General features: G+C 24.9%; 1 protein-coding gene across 1 annotated transcript; it reads left to right on the top strand.

Annotated features, from left to right (window-relative positions):
* Positions 1 to 305: 305 nt before the first annotated feature.
* On the top strand, positions 306 to 12,731 carry LOC129957366 (XK-related protein 6-like). The gene is made up of 7 exons (XM_056069654.1): positions 306 to 441; positions 587 to 770; positions 4,367 to 4,557; positions 5,324 to 5,533; positions 7,436 to 7,717; positions 10,069 to 10,157; positions 11,614 to 12,731. Exons 1-7 carry the CDS (start codon positions 306 to 308, stop codon positions 12,253 to 12,255), a joined length of 1,734 nt encoding a protein of 577 aa, XP_055925629.1. The 3' UTR covers positions 12,256 to 12,731.
* The last annotated feature ends 3,269 nt before the right edge of the window (positions 12,732 to 16,000 follow it).

Genomic DNA, 16,000 nt, shown 5'->3' with positions numbered 1-16,000 from the left:
GTATCGTTTTTATATAGATTTTTAATTATCACTTTTTTTTTTTTTCGTTTTGTTTTTAAATTTCAAATACAGGGACGAAAGCAAATAACAAGATCAAAATTCAAAGAAATGACATCGGTTAAATATGATATATATATATTTTGGCTGAATTTTTCAAATGCCATCAAAATTACTTTTAGAAATTTCAGGGAAATATAAATTATATATTAGGGTTTATTTGTCTTTATTACAATGGTTAGATTTCACTTCGTTTTAAACTGAAATGAATAGATCCAATATTATGATTTTTGATTGGATAGGAAAAGATGGCGCGTATTTTAAGTTTCTTTGTGTGCTGTTTCAGAAACAAACCATGCTTTTTTCTGTCGGATTCTTTTACATCCTTGGATCTTTTTTTAATTATCTTGTCTATTGGATCTTTTTTACTTGACATAGTAACAGGTATTTTTAAATGTTCATTTGTTTTAATTCAGAATTTTTTGAACGAGTAGTTAATTTAAATATCGTTTGCATATATTTATATTAATACTATTTTTCTCATACGTTGTAAAGTAACACATTTTTTTTTTTTTTACATTTCTAACAGATATGATTGTCATATTCCAATATTATATGGGCAATCATTTCCTATGGCTTATCTTGACTGCTAGTCTTGTGTGCTTACCATCATTTATTGTGCAGATTTTTAGTATTCGTTGGTATATTGTGGATGGAAAGACAACTAATTTAATATGGATTATGCATATTTTTCAATTGGGACTCTTTTACAGGTAAAATTATTGCTTAAAATTTACTTTTTTAAAGTTTTTGTTATTTATTTAATTTGTATATATGTATTTACAATTTAAATTATTTAAAATGAAATACTGACTAGAAAATGTTTTATTAAGAGGGATGATTTATAAATACTTACCTATAACCGGAATATGATGATCATTCATTTGACTTATTGGGCAATCTAATAATAGATTAATTTGCTTTATTTTAATGTTCCCTAGATAGCAATCATGTTGTTATAAGTTTGAACAATCAGATCAATGAATTATCAAAATTTAGACCGTTGTTTTTAACTTAGTTAAATTTGGAGAGTCAGGTTTTTGAAAATTAAAATATCATTTTCAGAGAAGGAAAAGAAAATGTTTAAATGTGAAAGAAAGCTTCTCAGTTTTTCATAATTTGAAATCATAAAGGTTAATAACTTTTTTTAAAAATTTAAATGTTACTACCTTTGTGCCAAAATCTAATTTTGTTGATAAGTAGGAGTGATTACATTATTTATAAAAAGATTGATGCTAACTGTCTGAAGAGATTATATATTATTATTTAGATGAAGTTAATTCTTTTCTAAATTGTTGATAACAATATTATTATAACAGTATTTTAAAGATTATTTAGTTAATTATATTTTTATTTTAATAATTATTTATTCCTTAAGATTGATTGTAATGATAATTTGATCTTTTGTATAATAGGCTTTTAGTAAACAATTATTTACAGACTGTCAGTGATTTAGATTTGAAGGTTTATGTCGTTATGATAAAGAATCAATTTCATGAATATGTTTGCATTGTAGTTCAAAATATAAGATTGCAACATGATTTTATATGTCCCGAAATGTATTCAAAAGTTCATAAAGTGAAAAAAAAAACTATCTAGTTCTAATATTAAATTTTTAATGCTTGAATATTTAGGAATTTTATATAATATTGTTGTCTTGATAAAAAAAATACAATCTATTGCAGAATCTAATTTTAATGTCAATAATTAAGATTTGAATATAAATAAAAGTAATTTCTCTTTCCTTTAATGCTGTTTTCAAGTGTATAATAAAATTTAACAATATTAAAAATTACCTAGTTTTTAAACTGCTAGAAATTAGATTTTTATTGAAGTATTGAAATATTCTTTACAATGTTAGAATATAATGTTGTTAAACTCTTTCATTGATGTTTTGACTTACTGATTTTTTAAAAATTTCCTTTGTCTTTAAATTTAATGTTTAAAATTTTATACTGTAGAACAATATGCATGACTGGTTTAGTGTTTCATTCCTTCAGGTTGTACTAGTTGATGAAATAAACGAATTTCTTGTGTCTCTAAAAAAATTGGCTTAGAACAATTTTGTTAAAAAAAAAAAAAGGTTATGAAAAATTCAATTATTTTCTTAAACATTGTTTATTTTATCCAACTTAATGCTTAAAAATAAATTTTAGAAAAACATGGCTGGCTTCTATGAAGTTAAATTTCAGGTATTTTTTTTAAAATACCAAAACATACTTAAATCCTTCTTTAAATTTAAACTTAAGTTCTTAAAATTAAAGGTAGTTGAGATTGAATTTTGCATTTTCTTCAGTTTGAAAGATCATGTGAGAAGAAAAATAGATCTATAATTTATATATGACCATGTTCTGAATAATTCAGAAAACAATGTATTTTTCTCCAAATTAATTTATTAACAAACTCCTTTACAGTAATATAATTATCCTTGATAAAGTATAAAGAAACTGATAAGTTATTTACTCTAAGACTAAGAAATAATTGAAAACGCATGATCATGTTCTGATCACTTTAATGAATAGATTTGATGAGAATATATTTGAAATGGTGAAATATATCCTCATAATTTATTTTACTGCTCGGTTCTCATTACTGTAAAATAATGTTTTTTAGTAAAAATACATTCCATGTCATGAAATACCATCATACAAACTGTCATATCTATTCAGTTTCTTTACTTTGGAGTAATTCTTAAAAATTCTGTCTCCAAATTTGTTGAAAAATTAGTCTTTATAAAAACTGAAAAAGAACTTTAATCAGACAAAAGATTATTTCAACAATAGGATCTGCTAATATAACTTTGACCTGACTGTCATAAATTACAAAGTATCATTAACCACCAAATCAATTTTTGAGTTAATCAAATTGATGTTATTCAAACCTTTCCATTTGACTATCTTCAATTCCATCAATCCTGCAGACATACAAATAAAGGATATTTATTCCATCACTTTCAATGTGATTCATTAAAACAAGCATATTTGTTTTTAAAAAATTAACAATGAATAATTTGAAATAAACCACTTTCTCCATCTATATTCTCCACTTTTTCCTCATTTCTTGTGGAAAACAATTAAAATCGCAATGTTCCTATATCCCTATTAGCATCCCATTTCCTTTTTCCTCAACATCAGTTTTCTTCTATACATGATTTCAAACATCTTTAAATCATTATTAATAAACAACTTTCATACATATAAAGCAATACATATGTAAATCACATGATGAAAATTGTCCATATTGATTTGACATAAAATTATAAACATTATTAATATGCCAAAATGCTACCACACTCCTATATTTAACATCACTCTCTATAATATAACAAATTATTTCAAATGCATGCTCCTAGTATCCCTTCATTAAATGAAGGGTGGAGAAGTAATGTTATGGGATGTATGCTATGATATGTTTGGGTAATAAAGAATGCTAACTTGTTCTTCCATAGAAAAATCAAAAGTGATTTTGCTTGTAAATCGTACAAGTCCAAGAAATATATAACTTGGAATGCAACTGATATAGAAAACAGATAATGATACCTAGGAAAATTTTGGTTTCAATTTTTCTGAATATGGTTACAAGTAGATAAATGACAGAAAATAATACTGAAAAAAGTGAGAAAGAATTTTCCAATATCCTCTAATATATCAAACAAGTCTCATGTTTTCCATTGGATAAAGCATCACTATTGCATACAATAGTCACTGTTCTCAATTACCCTACCTCACCTACTTATTGAATCTCTCACTCTTAATTTTCATTAATTTGTTCACAGGTATATGATTCAACTTTTAGAAAAGTATATAATACTTTTTACCATGCTATTACAAGTTTAAATGCAATATTTATCAATATACCAGTTATACAATTACAAACCAATTATCACTTTACAGATTTCAGTTTCATTATTTTAAATTATATTTTCAGGTTTTTTTTAAAAAAAATACCTGTATAATAATAATAATTAATTTTTTAATAATGTAACATTATATATATATATATATATATATTGTTGAAAACAGTTGCATCTCAAAATGTGAGCCTTCAAATTGCATATCAAAATCAGATGAAATCCACGTTTGTTCACTGATAAAATTAAATTTTTAAATGCAATAATTTAATCCTCAAACCTCACAGAATGTTTTTAGTAAGTCAATGGATGAGAGACTTATATTAATTTATTTTAAGAATAAATTAAAAATCAAAAACAAACTATATCATTTTTATTTATTTTGGAATTATTTAAAACTTCAAAATGTTGATAAAAAATGTATATAAGTTTTATTATTTTCTCTTATTTTTTCCTCAGATTTATTGAATTATTTCTGGAAGGTTTCCATATTAAAAGGTCAAAATCATCTCCAAATTTAGAAAAATTTAATCACCATCAAAGTGATATTTGTATGTTGCGCCTATTTGAATCTTTTACTGAATCTGCACCTCAGTTAGTTTTGCAACTTTATATCATGGTTAGTACTGATGACTGGAATCCATGGACAGGTTTGTAATTTTAAAAAACAGTTTAATTTATTATTTTTAAATATATATATATATATAATTTTATTAATTATTTTATTTTATAATTTTGCAAAAACTTATAAATTTTCTTTCTTTACTTTTTATTAATTAGAATAAATAATTTCTTTTTAAATTTTGAAAATGCCATGTGATTACATTGAGTTAATTTAAAAAAAATTAAGTGTTGTATTTAGTAATTTTTGAATTCTGTACATAACATCCAAATATAGACATTATTTTTATAAAAACAATTTTCTAGAAAAGAAAAATCAGTTTCTTAATGTATAACTTTTATTTGTGCTTCTCTAATTAAATTAGTCATTTTTTTTTCCTTTATGCTTGTGATGTTTTGAGTTTGTCACTATTTTTATTTTATGTGCATTTGCCTGTAGCATTATAACCACTATAAATGATAATTACTACAGAAAAAAAATTGAATATTTTCTTTATTTCTAAAATGCAAATAAAGAAGACTTACTATACATATTTTTAAATCATTAGACAATCTCTTTGATGAATACTTTTTTGTATTTTAATATGAAAATTAATTCTAAATTTTAGTTAAAATTTTTCTTATTTCTGTGTGTATATTAATTTAAGTAAGGGTTTTTTTTAATTTTATTTTCTTTTTCATTTTACTCTTAAAATACACAAAGTTTTTAGCATTAATAACCAAATAAATTTCAATGTACTTAAATCCATAAAAATAATTCTTGGAAATTTGGAATAGATAGATTTTCTATTTCAGGCATCTCTGCTTTTGCTTCTATAGTATCCCTCAGCTGGGGCATTGCAGCTTACAGCAAAGCTATGCGTAATATTCGCCCTGAAAAGAAAAGACTTTCTTGGTGGGGATTGCTGTTCCAATCACTATGGAGAATTGGAATGGTATCATCAAGGATAATTGCCATGGTTTTGTTTGCAGTGGCTTATAGCTATTGGTTGATTGTTGCAATAGGTACAGAATTTAATATTTCGTAAGACTTTTTTAGTTAAAAAATAATAGTAAATTTTCTCCACTTTTTTTTTTTTTGTTATCTATTCTGTTTATCTGTTAGTATTTATGTTGGAAGGAAATATAATTTTTCTACTATAACAAATGGCATTTTCTAAAGTAAATGCCATTTAGCTAATGTTAATGTAAATGTATAATACCATTATTTAATCAAGAAGTGTGTTCATTAGTGTTGTGAAGTATAAAGAGAGAGATCTATTTTATTTCCTATATCTTTATTTTGAATCAAAAATTACATTTGAACAGTAAAAAAGATGTTGTTATTATATAGTATAAATAGAAAGTATAGATTTTTAAACTGTAAATGCATTTGTCTATTAAATTCAGCTAATTTCAACTATTATAGTTCCTAGTTATATTGTCACATTCTAGCTAAGGACTCGTTAGCCTAATGGTTAGAACACTGCACTATCATGCCAAAGATTCAGGTTCAAATCCAAGAACAATTATGTTTACATTTATTTCCTTATTTAATTTATATACAGATTATTATTTAATTAATTATTGAAATTTAATATATGTAAATATTCTCCCTGGTTGAGTGTTCTAGAACATTATTCTAGGTATATAAAAAGACTATAGCTCAGTAAGTCTTCAGCTGTAGTGCTGTCTGTGTTAAATACTACAGCAAAATAAATCTGCTTATAGAATTGCATCTTATTGCAAGTTCATTTCTATGCAACAATATTACTTATGAAGAGTTTTGTATGCTTAATAAAAATTTTTAGTTTTTCCTCTTTCATAAACTTTTTTTTTTGTTTTGAAAACGCTGTTTAGTTTTGTACATTTAGAATTACATATATTTTAAATGATTTTATTTTTAAATTTGATTAATTAAATATTTTATTCCTATGAACATAAAATTTTTCTTTGAAATTCCTTTTAAAAAATTATTCTGTTAAATGCATCTTTCTTAAACATGTATAAAACCATGGTATGGTAGAAATTTTATAATATTCAATGAAAAAAAAATATCAACAAACTTTTTTATTTAATTCATAATTTAATAATTTTTATTATGTAACTATAAATAGACATTTCTACAGTTTTTCCATTAATCATGGTTTTATTGTAGTTCTAATAGTATTTGGAACATATTAATAACCTGTTAGGGAAATCTTTGATTCAAGACAGGGAAAAAATCCTTTATATAATCTAGATATGTTTAAAAACCACCTTGGTTAAGCTGTAATTATTAGCATGAAGAAGTTGCACAATATTTTTATTATGTCTGATATTCTGAATATCTCACAATATTATGAAAATATTTTAGCAGTATTGTACATCATCTCATACTATTCTTACATTAGAGTATCGTTGATGTTTTGGAGAGTATGATATTGTCATTTTGCACATCTAATTAAAGTTCCAAATTTTGAAATTTTTCTAAAAATAGCATTTAGATTTTTTTTTTCTAAAAAAATATTTAGATTTTTTTAGTCTAATTCTAAAAATGGTATTAGATTAAAAATTAAATTTTTTCTAAATTTCTGACTTCAAATCGGGATACTACTCTAGTAATTAAAATCTATAGATAAAGATATATAGAAATGATTGCTGATTGTTCTGTTAAGCACTGGTGGCATTTTTTCAATCCTTATAATAAGTATTTTAATAAATATGCAAGTAACTGTATTTGGTTAATGCATTTCTAGATCTCTAATTTATGGCATTTATTTTCATGCATTGATGAAACATAGAAATTATTTAAGTTTGAAAATACTATCTTTAGTGGAATTTTTAATGGTCTAAACTTATTCAAAAAATATTAATTCCAGTGAATTTAATAAATTATAACTTGATTTTCCAATTTCTATTATATTATTATATCTTCATTTTTTTCAGGTATTCATTGGCTAACTATGATAATTTGGATTTTTATTCAAAACACAGACTTTTGCACAACTTGGTGGGAAGAAAGATTATATAATTGCGTAGTTGGTGTTATATACTGCTTTTGCTATTTTAATGTGAAAGAAGGCAGATCTCGATACAGAATGGCAATGTATTACTCCTTCACAGTACTGCAGAACATTGGTTTTATTTCTGCATTTTATCTTTCAAAAAGATCTACAAACCACTTTAGAGACTTTATAGCCTCATTAGTACCTGGTGGTATGATGATTGGTAAGTACGCATTGAAAATTATGCAATAATTTGTTTTTTCCAAACTGGGATGCCTACATTTAATGATGTTTGAAAATAGCAAAATTTAATTCACAAAAAATTATCTAACTTGCTTTACACATATTTCTTACTCCCAATACTGTTCAAATTAATTTAAAGTATATGTTTTATTGAATTTCTTTAAAATTAAGCTGAAGCTCCAAGCTTAAGATAACTGTAAAGTATTATATTTAAAAAGTCTTTGTTTCAATTTTTTTAATTAAAAAGTCATTATCAAAGCCTTTTTATATATAATAATTAAAATGTTTTAAAATATGTAAAATACAAAAAAAAAAAAAAAAAGAGATTACTTTTGAATTTTTTTTATTATCTTCAAAATAAGTCAAAACAAAATAATTCCAATGTGATGACATTTGACTTCAAAATTTGGCTAATGAATAATATATGCCAATTGAAAATCTTCTAGGAACGCTCAAATAGATACTATATACAGAAATGTGATTCTTTGCTGTTTTCTCCCCCAACCCTTCTTTTTTGGATTTTTCATTTTTTTAAATATACATTTTTATTTCTTTATTTCTTACATTTTATAACATAGTAGAAATTTTCTATTGTAAAGAAAAAGAATTTTTCTCTTTCTTTGCAATTGAAAATTTCTTTCTTTTGCATATCTCTCAACACCCTATCTGGCAAAACTGTCAAATTTCAAAGAAATATTCATCAGAAAAAATAAGGTCCCAGATCTCAAAAATATTTTCCATGTTTGAGTTTTGTACACAAAATGAAGCTGCTTGTTGTATCAATATGACTGACACTCTAAAGTAAACTATGACATGCTGATAGAGTCATTCCAATTAAAAATATAAAACAAAAAGCCAATAATGTGTCCAAAATATGTTGCAAATATCCACTAACCATTAAAGAAATGTTTGCTAAAACATGCTAGTGAGATATATTTACAATACTGGCTTTCCCCTTATATTTGTTGTCTTATATACATGCATTTAAATTTGTTCTGACAATATATTTCTTAAAGTGTCTTTGGGAAAATTATATGCTATTAATTTGTTATTTTTATAAATATTTTGAAATGAATGTAAAAGTTTATTGGGTTATAGTTTTTACAATTTTTTCTGTACATTAATTATTTCATATTTTCCTTCATGCATTGTTTAATATCAACTGAAGATCAATATGATATATATATGTTTCTATTTTTCCTGATGCTATTCAATGAATCCATAAAATAAACATGGTTTATTTTAAGTATAGTATTTACTTTGCAATACATAAATTTCTGATGTTTAAGCTGAATTCTGTTCAAGTATATAGATTATTTGTAAATGCTATAGAATCATATAAAAAGTATTTAATTGAATACAATGATGAGACGAGCTATTTTTTTTTTTTTTTTTCATACTGCCAACTTAAATTAATACTGATTATAAAAGTTTTGTTTGCTATTTCTAGCTTTCAGTTCTTATAAATATTTCTTAAAAGATGCAAGTTTACATATTCATCTTCTCTCTAACTATAGATATATGTAATGATTTTTTTAATGTCTTATTATTGAGATAAATTTTTTAAAGTATATTTATTGTAAAATCATTAATTTAAATAGTTATGAATTAGACAAATTTGTTTCTAATAATAAATAAATGAAATGAAGTTTATTATTATTTTAAATTGAATTATTCAAAATTGAGATATTCTCAAAGACTACTGATTTAACCTACTAATATGATCTATAGCAGTGCTGTAATCAGAAATATTAGGCATAAAATGTTTTCATTACTTTAGAATATTCATTTAAATAAATTATCGATTTCTGATTGGCACATATTGGAGCTTCAAATAAATCTTATTTTAAGGTTTATTTTTTTTCTGAAATAAAATGATCCAGGAAAAAAATACCATTTATTTATGTTAGTAATCATTTATCTAAATCATTTTCATCTGGAAAAATTATTAATGATTGACTTTTTTTAAATTATTGACATTTAACAAACTTGCGGCAATAAATAAAATTATCCCTTCAAGCTTTCTATTAAAGTTTTTTTTTTAAATAAAGTTTCTGTTAAATAAACTTCAAGGATAATGATGTGTAGATTAAAAATATATTTTTATCAAGTTAAATTAATACAATTTTCTTATTTTAAAGTAGCATTAATAGCAAAATTAAAATTAAAGAAATTAATTCCTAGCTTTTTTTTAAAAAAAGGAGGATTCAGAGTTCATGACCAAAGAATACTACATGATCAATAATTCAATAAAATAAAATAATTTGTGTTTGTAAGCAATTTAAAAAAAATGGAATAATTTTTGTCTTACTCCATGAAAAATAATTCCAGGTTTGGGAAGTATGCTGCTGTATTATCGATTCTTCCATCCTAGTGGACCAATTACCTTATTAACTAAAAAAAACTCTGATAATAAGAATGTAAGTATATATTTTGAATTATATAGTATTGATCTTTTACATCAATTATTATTATTATTTTATACATCAATATTTAAAAAATATTTTTTCAAATATAGTAATATGCATTTAATAATAAGATGAATGACTGATATAGCACAATTTTCCCTTGAAGGATAAGCTAACCAAACTAGAATGCAATTAAATTATAAACACAGTTCCTATTAATGGTTAATACTAATAATAATCCAATCAAAGATAATGAGCATTATCTGAAATGCTTTTTAGCGAACCATCAATAATGACCATTCTTTGATTTGCAAAAAAAGGGATTGAGGGCATCTTGTTTTTCTTATTCTGAAGACTCCAAAAAATCAGTAAAAAATTGTATAATTTCTATATTTATTTGTATATGAAAATAGTAATATTTTGTTTCAGTTTCCCTAGGGAGTATATTTTTTGACTCTAGCCTCTTTTAGGTTTCACAATGTATGTATTGATTAAGTGCTGCTTTAGAGCAATGGCAGATTTAGACAATGTTGTTATCCTAGGCAGTGCACATTATTAGGCCCCTTTTTTAAACCAAATGGCCACTTTAATTCCAAATTTTTGCACATTTTTATTATATTAATGATTTGTTTTTGGTATATATTTTTTAGTTTTATGAATATGCATTTGTTTTTATATTTTATAATTCCAGACTGCTCAATGTCTATGTTCATATGCAACACTATGCATGCAGATGTTTTTATAAATATCTTAATTACTAAACGAACATAATGAAGCAAATAAAAGAACTGGCCAATTATACTTGATAAAATGTTAATATTATCTTAATACTTTATCATTTGTAGAATGAATATTTTTTATTATCTTATTTATTTTACAACTGAAATAAAGTTTCTTAATCGACCTGCTTGTGGCCCTCTCTCAGTCAAGTGCCTATTGGCAGCTGCCTAATTTTCCTGGTTGGAAATTTATCACTGCTTCAAAGAAGTACAATTACAGTTGTCAAAATTTCCTTTTAGAAACCATTCATAGATCATGTTTGAAACCATATTCATTAATCATGTTTAAAATCATATATATGAATCTTCTTTTCATCTATTTCCTAACAAGTTTGTTTTCTCTTTTAATATCTCATTTGTTTCTGTCATCCCTACCCCTTGAAGTAACATCAACTGCTAGCAACTAAATGCACTTCCAATAATTTTAGATTAGATGTTGTTCCTTTTTTCATATTTTTTGAAACCTAAATATGAAAATATTTTGCAAAAATGTTCAATATCTAGTTCATTTATAATCTGAACTACTAGTTATTCTACTGTGGCGTTTTATCAAAGATAGAATTTATCAAACATCCTTTTTAGAAACTGAAAAAATAAATTGAAGAATGAATAAAAAAATGAATAAAATTTAATAAGTGTTTAAAGATTTAAACAAGTTGTTTTGTAATTTAAAATAATTTATTTTTTAGGAAAAAAATACAGGGGATAAAGTAGATGTCAAACATAACTGCAGTACTCTCAAAACTTGTCGAAAACTTGTTGAATCAAATGATGGCCATGATGGAATGGATTCAGTTTTTTCAGAAACTCCCATCAGTCATTATAATGAAGAAAATTTTAACATTTCCAAGATATCATTATCCTCAAAGGATAAAAATATGTCATGTCTGAAGGATTTACACAGATCTCATTCGCTTAATTGTAGTGCAGCTTCATTTGATGATCATAATTTTGATTTCAATCGACAAAGAAAATCTTTAGCAAACCATCACAGGAATATTAATTATAATTTTCGACCTGCCGCTGCCTTTGGATCCATTTCTCCTAGGACACATTGTTCATGTTTGATTTTGGCACAAGTTTCACCGATCATTGGCGAAGGAACACCTAAAGTAAATAAGACACTATGCAGCTCTTTACCTAATCTGGACATAAGTTTTGAGACAGAAGATAAAAGCTCACTGGAATCAACTCATCTAAGTAATGCAAAAAGTTTCTTCAGCCACATGGAACGAATTATTAGCTGCAGCTCAATAGATAGTGTGGTATTTAAACCACCAGTGATAAGCAATGATCACATAATCAGAATAAATGTAGAAGGAAATTTATAAAGTGTAATATAGTAAAGCACCATTTACACATTTATCATTTGCACATCTTTCAGCACTCTCCTGATACATTTATAATCATTGTTATCACAAAGTATATATTTTTTTAATGTGACGCAAAGAATTATTGCTGTTTTAATTATTGAAGTTAAATCTCCTAAGAGCTGATATATCTTTTAAGGAGCATTGAACTGTGATATTGATATGATTTTAGAATAACAGTGGATGCTGTTTAATGCGATCTACATTCAAGTGCACGTAAAAATATTCATTTAGTGTGATCACTGCATTATTTAAGATCAATTTTGATGTAGATAATTAACTATTTCTTCATTTTCAACCAACATTAATAATAATTGTGAAATTATTTGCTCCCTTTGAAAGGAAATATCTGGGGTGTGTTTTCCCATGTGATGGGACTAATTATTTTTATCTGGACTAGAGTAATCTGGATTGTTTTAAATATATAGCTAAATTGCTAAAAGTTGCAACACAGTTAAACATTTTACAGGCTCTTTAAAAAAAAAAAAATTTAAATTTTGAGCTTTTTTGATGAGCATGATCAAATATTAAACATTAATGATCAAACAAATGTCAGAATGAGTCAATCACTTGATATTTTGAAACCAAGCATGAATCATCATTCAAGAAATTAAATAAAGAAAGTGACAATACAAATTTCGAACAGTATATAAGGGAACTGTTAAGAAATACTTATTAATTTGTCAATAAGCAACAATTGTAGGTTTTTTTTAAAAAAAAAAAAGATTATAGTTTGATGATAAATGCTTTTATGGGATAAAAATATATTTGATTTTTTTACCAAAATTCTTAAATTCCAAAATTATCAAATTAAGTGGCATCTACTGAATTCATTTCGGATAATTTAATAAAAGACAAATTATTTGATTCAAATTCAAGCAATGATGTAGAAGTAAAAAGTGAAGTTATTCTGCCTTTCTTGTACAGTATAATGGATTAGATAGAAAATATTCCAAACTTTTTTTGTTTATCAAAACATGAATGAACTTAATTCAATTTATAATGCTATATTTAATAATCAGTAACAATCAACATGCCAGACAATAATTAACGATTTTTTTAATTAAATGCTTATCTGCTAATACATAAATCGTTTAAAATAAGAACTGTACAATTGATAGTGAAAATATGCAATTAAGGTATGATTTTCTTAATTTTATGAACATTTTACGATTTAATTATTGTTTTTAATACTATGCAGTAATATTCTAATACTGCTTAGTAGTGAAAACTATTAAATAAATTTGCATTGCTAGTATTTAATTGTATTAATGAAAGGTCATTAAAATTTTGATTACATGCCATTTTACATCAATCCCATGAAAGATGTATAAACGGTGCTTTATTATACATAGATTTAAAATAATTGTCTACTATAAGAGCTTTGGAAATTTAACAATGGCAACCATATAATTAAAACAAATACAAAATGAGATTGAAACATTGTTGCAACTCATTTCCAAAAACAATGTATTCAATAAAGTTTCAGGTCTTCTTCAATGCCCTGAAAGTTATTGAGTACTTGAAGCAGTGCCGGTTTTTTTGGTGATTTGATCTATTATCATTTAAGAATCTTTAAAAAAGTAGGGTAGAGAACAATACTTCCTTCTTTGGAATTAAATGAGGTTTTCAAATTCCAGTCTTAATTAGCAAAGAAAATCGGTCACCTTTGTTCTTATAATTGTTCCACAGATTCTTAAAGTGATAGAGTATTGCATTTGAACCAAAAATAGATTTGCTGATGTTGAAATATCATATTTCAAATTCAAACTTACATACATAGGTTGTAATATGTTGTTGCCACTTTTAAAATTTCAAACTGTCTAATTTTTGTTGATTAATCAGATTCCTAGACTTTTAAATGCAGAATTTATTTCAGAGAGAAACAGCATACATTATTTTCTATAGAAATTTTATAGGCCTAGAGGAACTTATGCAAAGAAAAAAAATTAATAATATTTGTTACTAAAAATAATAAACTTTTATATAAATTTTAATCTTATAACTTTAAATGAAGAATTCTTGTGTGTGTGGTGTGTATATATGTATATAATATAAATTTCTTTATTTTGTGTATCTAGAAAACGGGTCTAATGTTTTGGATCAAATTTTATATTAAGATAAGATTTTGCTTTTTAAGTTTAACTGCATAGGTGATTTCTTCCAAAAAATGTAATTTTGCACAAAAAAATATTTTTTTATAACTATCAAAGCCTTTTTCTATCAGTTCTCATGCTGATGTCATCTTGTAAATATTTGTGGTATTTGCATTGTTATCATAGGATGATAACCTACTGGTACCTCAAAATTTTGTGAGATGGCATTGATGAATTCGAGATGAGGTAAGACAGAAAAATATTCATATGTAATCAGTATGTGATTCGTATATAAATATTTTGTCTGAAAAAACATGATTTAAAAATAATAATAATAATAAATAACACTGTCGAGAAAAGCTCAGTCTGCTTTTGCCTCAAAAGCATTGTTATGCATATTAAATGTTTACTGTAAAAAGAATTTTCTGATTATGTGAATAGGGTAGTGAGTACTTATTGCATGGTATGTAGCAAAGATGCAGGTTGAAGCAACAGGCAATGCTACAAATGTATCATGCAAAAGGCCATTGCATTATACATTTTACAAAGACACTTATTTTTCATTATTATTTAATATGTCAGCTGGTTGCTTTTTTTTGTTTGTTTGTTTTGTTGACAAGTAACTTGATAAAGAACCCACATCACAATTTTGCAAATTGTGAAATGATGCAGTACATTCCAAATTTTGTTACAAACCTCCAGGAAATGATCTCACATTCCAGTTTATATAATGACTACAATAACATAAATGTATAGTATTATGTGATACAAATGATGACAAAAAAAAAAAAAACTTTCTTATACAATGTATTTGTGAAATTAATCTCTTGAAACACAAAATAGAAATTTGGAATTTCTTAAAATATTATTTGTCATTGCAACTGCTAAAACAATTATTTTGAATTCTTTTGATGAAAACCAGCAGATGTGGCCACCTTAAAATTTTCTTGCATACTCTCTAATAAAATTGTTATTACGTACAAAAAAAAGTGTGACCCTGGGTAAGTCAAAGAATGCTTTGCATTGCATTGGATATAATAATTATGAAATATTAACCTTTGAATGAATTTAATACCTTTACTAAATCTATTGTGATTCTTGTTGAATTTTTTAATGATTAATCCATGGTGTGTGGTTAATTCTATCTGAAAATCGAGTTTGTGTTTAGATGCACTTTCCCAACTAATTGAAATCAAAAATTTTCACAGAACTACAATTCTAGTCACAAAATCATATATCAAATTTTATATATTTATGCCATTATATTTTTGAGTACTGTTTACATACTTTATAAGGAAGAGACTGACAGATGATCAACCTTTTGTTTCTACACTATGTATATTAAATACGTATATCAAATTTTATCTATTGAGCTCTCTTCATTTTGTAATTATTATTTGTATTTGAACAGCTAGAAGACTTCCTTTGAATGGATTTTACTCAAAAGGACTGTAGATTGAATATTATTCATTATGCTCAAAACGTCTTTCAGTTATTTTCTCACAGACTGATTGACATAATGCCTAAAATGTTTTTCCCCCCCAAATTTAAGTCATGATTGTACTCAAAATATGGAGATTCGTGAAAATATCAAGTTCAAATTCTTTATT

The sequence above is a fragment of the Argiope bruennichi genome, chromosome 11 (genome assembly GCF_947563725.1).
Source record: "Argiope bruennichi chromosome 11, qqArgBrue1.1, whole genome shotgun sequence".
Taxonomy (NCBI): domain Eukaryota; kingdom Metazoa; phylum Arthropoda; class Arachnida; order Araneae; family Araneidae; genus Argiope; species Argiope bruennichi.
Note: the sequence above shows the minus strand (reverse complement) of the source record. Positions and strands in the feature narration are given on the sequence as shown.

Excerpts from the sequence above, each read along its gene's own strand:
- LOC129957366 (XM_056069654.1), top strand. The coding sequence starts at position 306 with ATGGCGCGTATTTTAAGTTTCTTTGTGTGCTGTTTCAGAAACAAACCA. Across the intron at positions 442-586 it reads TTTACTTGACATAGTAACAG|ATATGATTGTCATATTCCAA; the intron begins GTATTTTTAAAT and ends CATTTCTAACAG. Across the intron at positions 7,718-10,068 it reads ACCTGGTGGTATGATGATTG|GTTTGGGAAGTATGCTGCTG; the intron begins GTAAGTACGCAT and ends AAATAATTCCAG.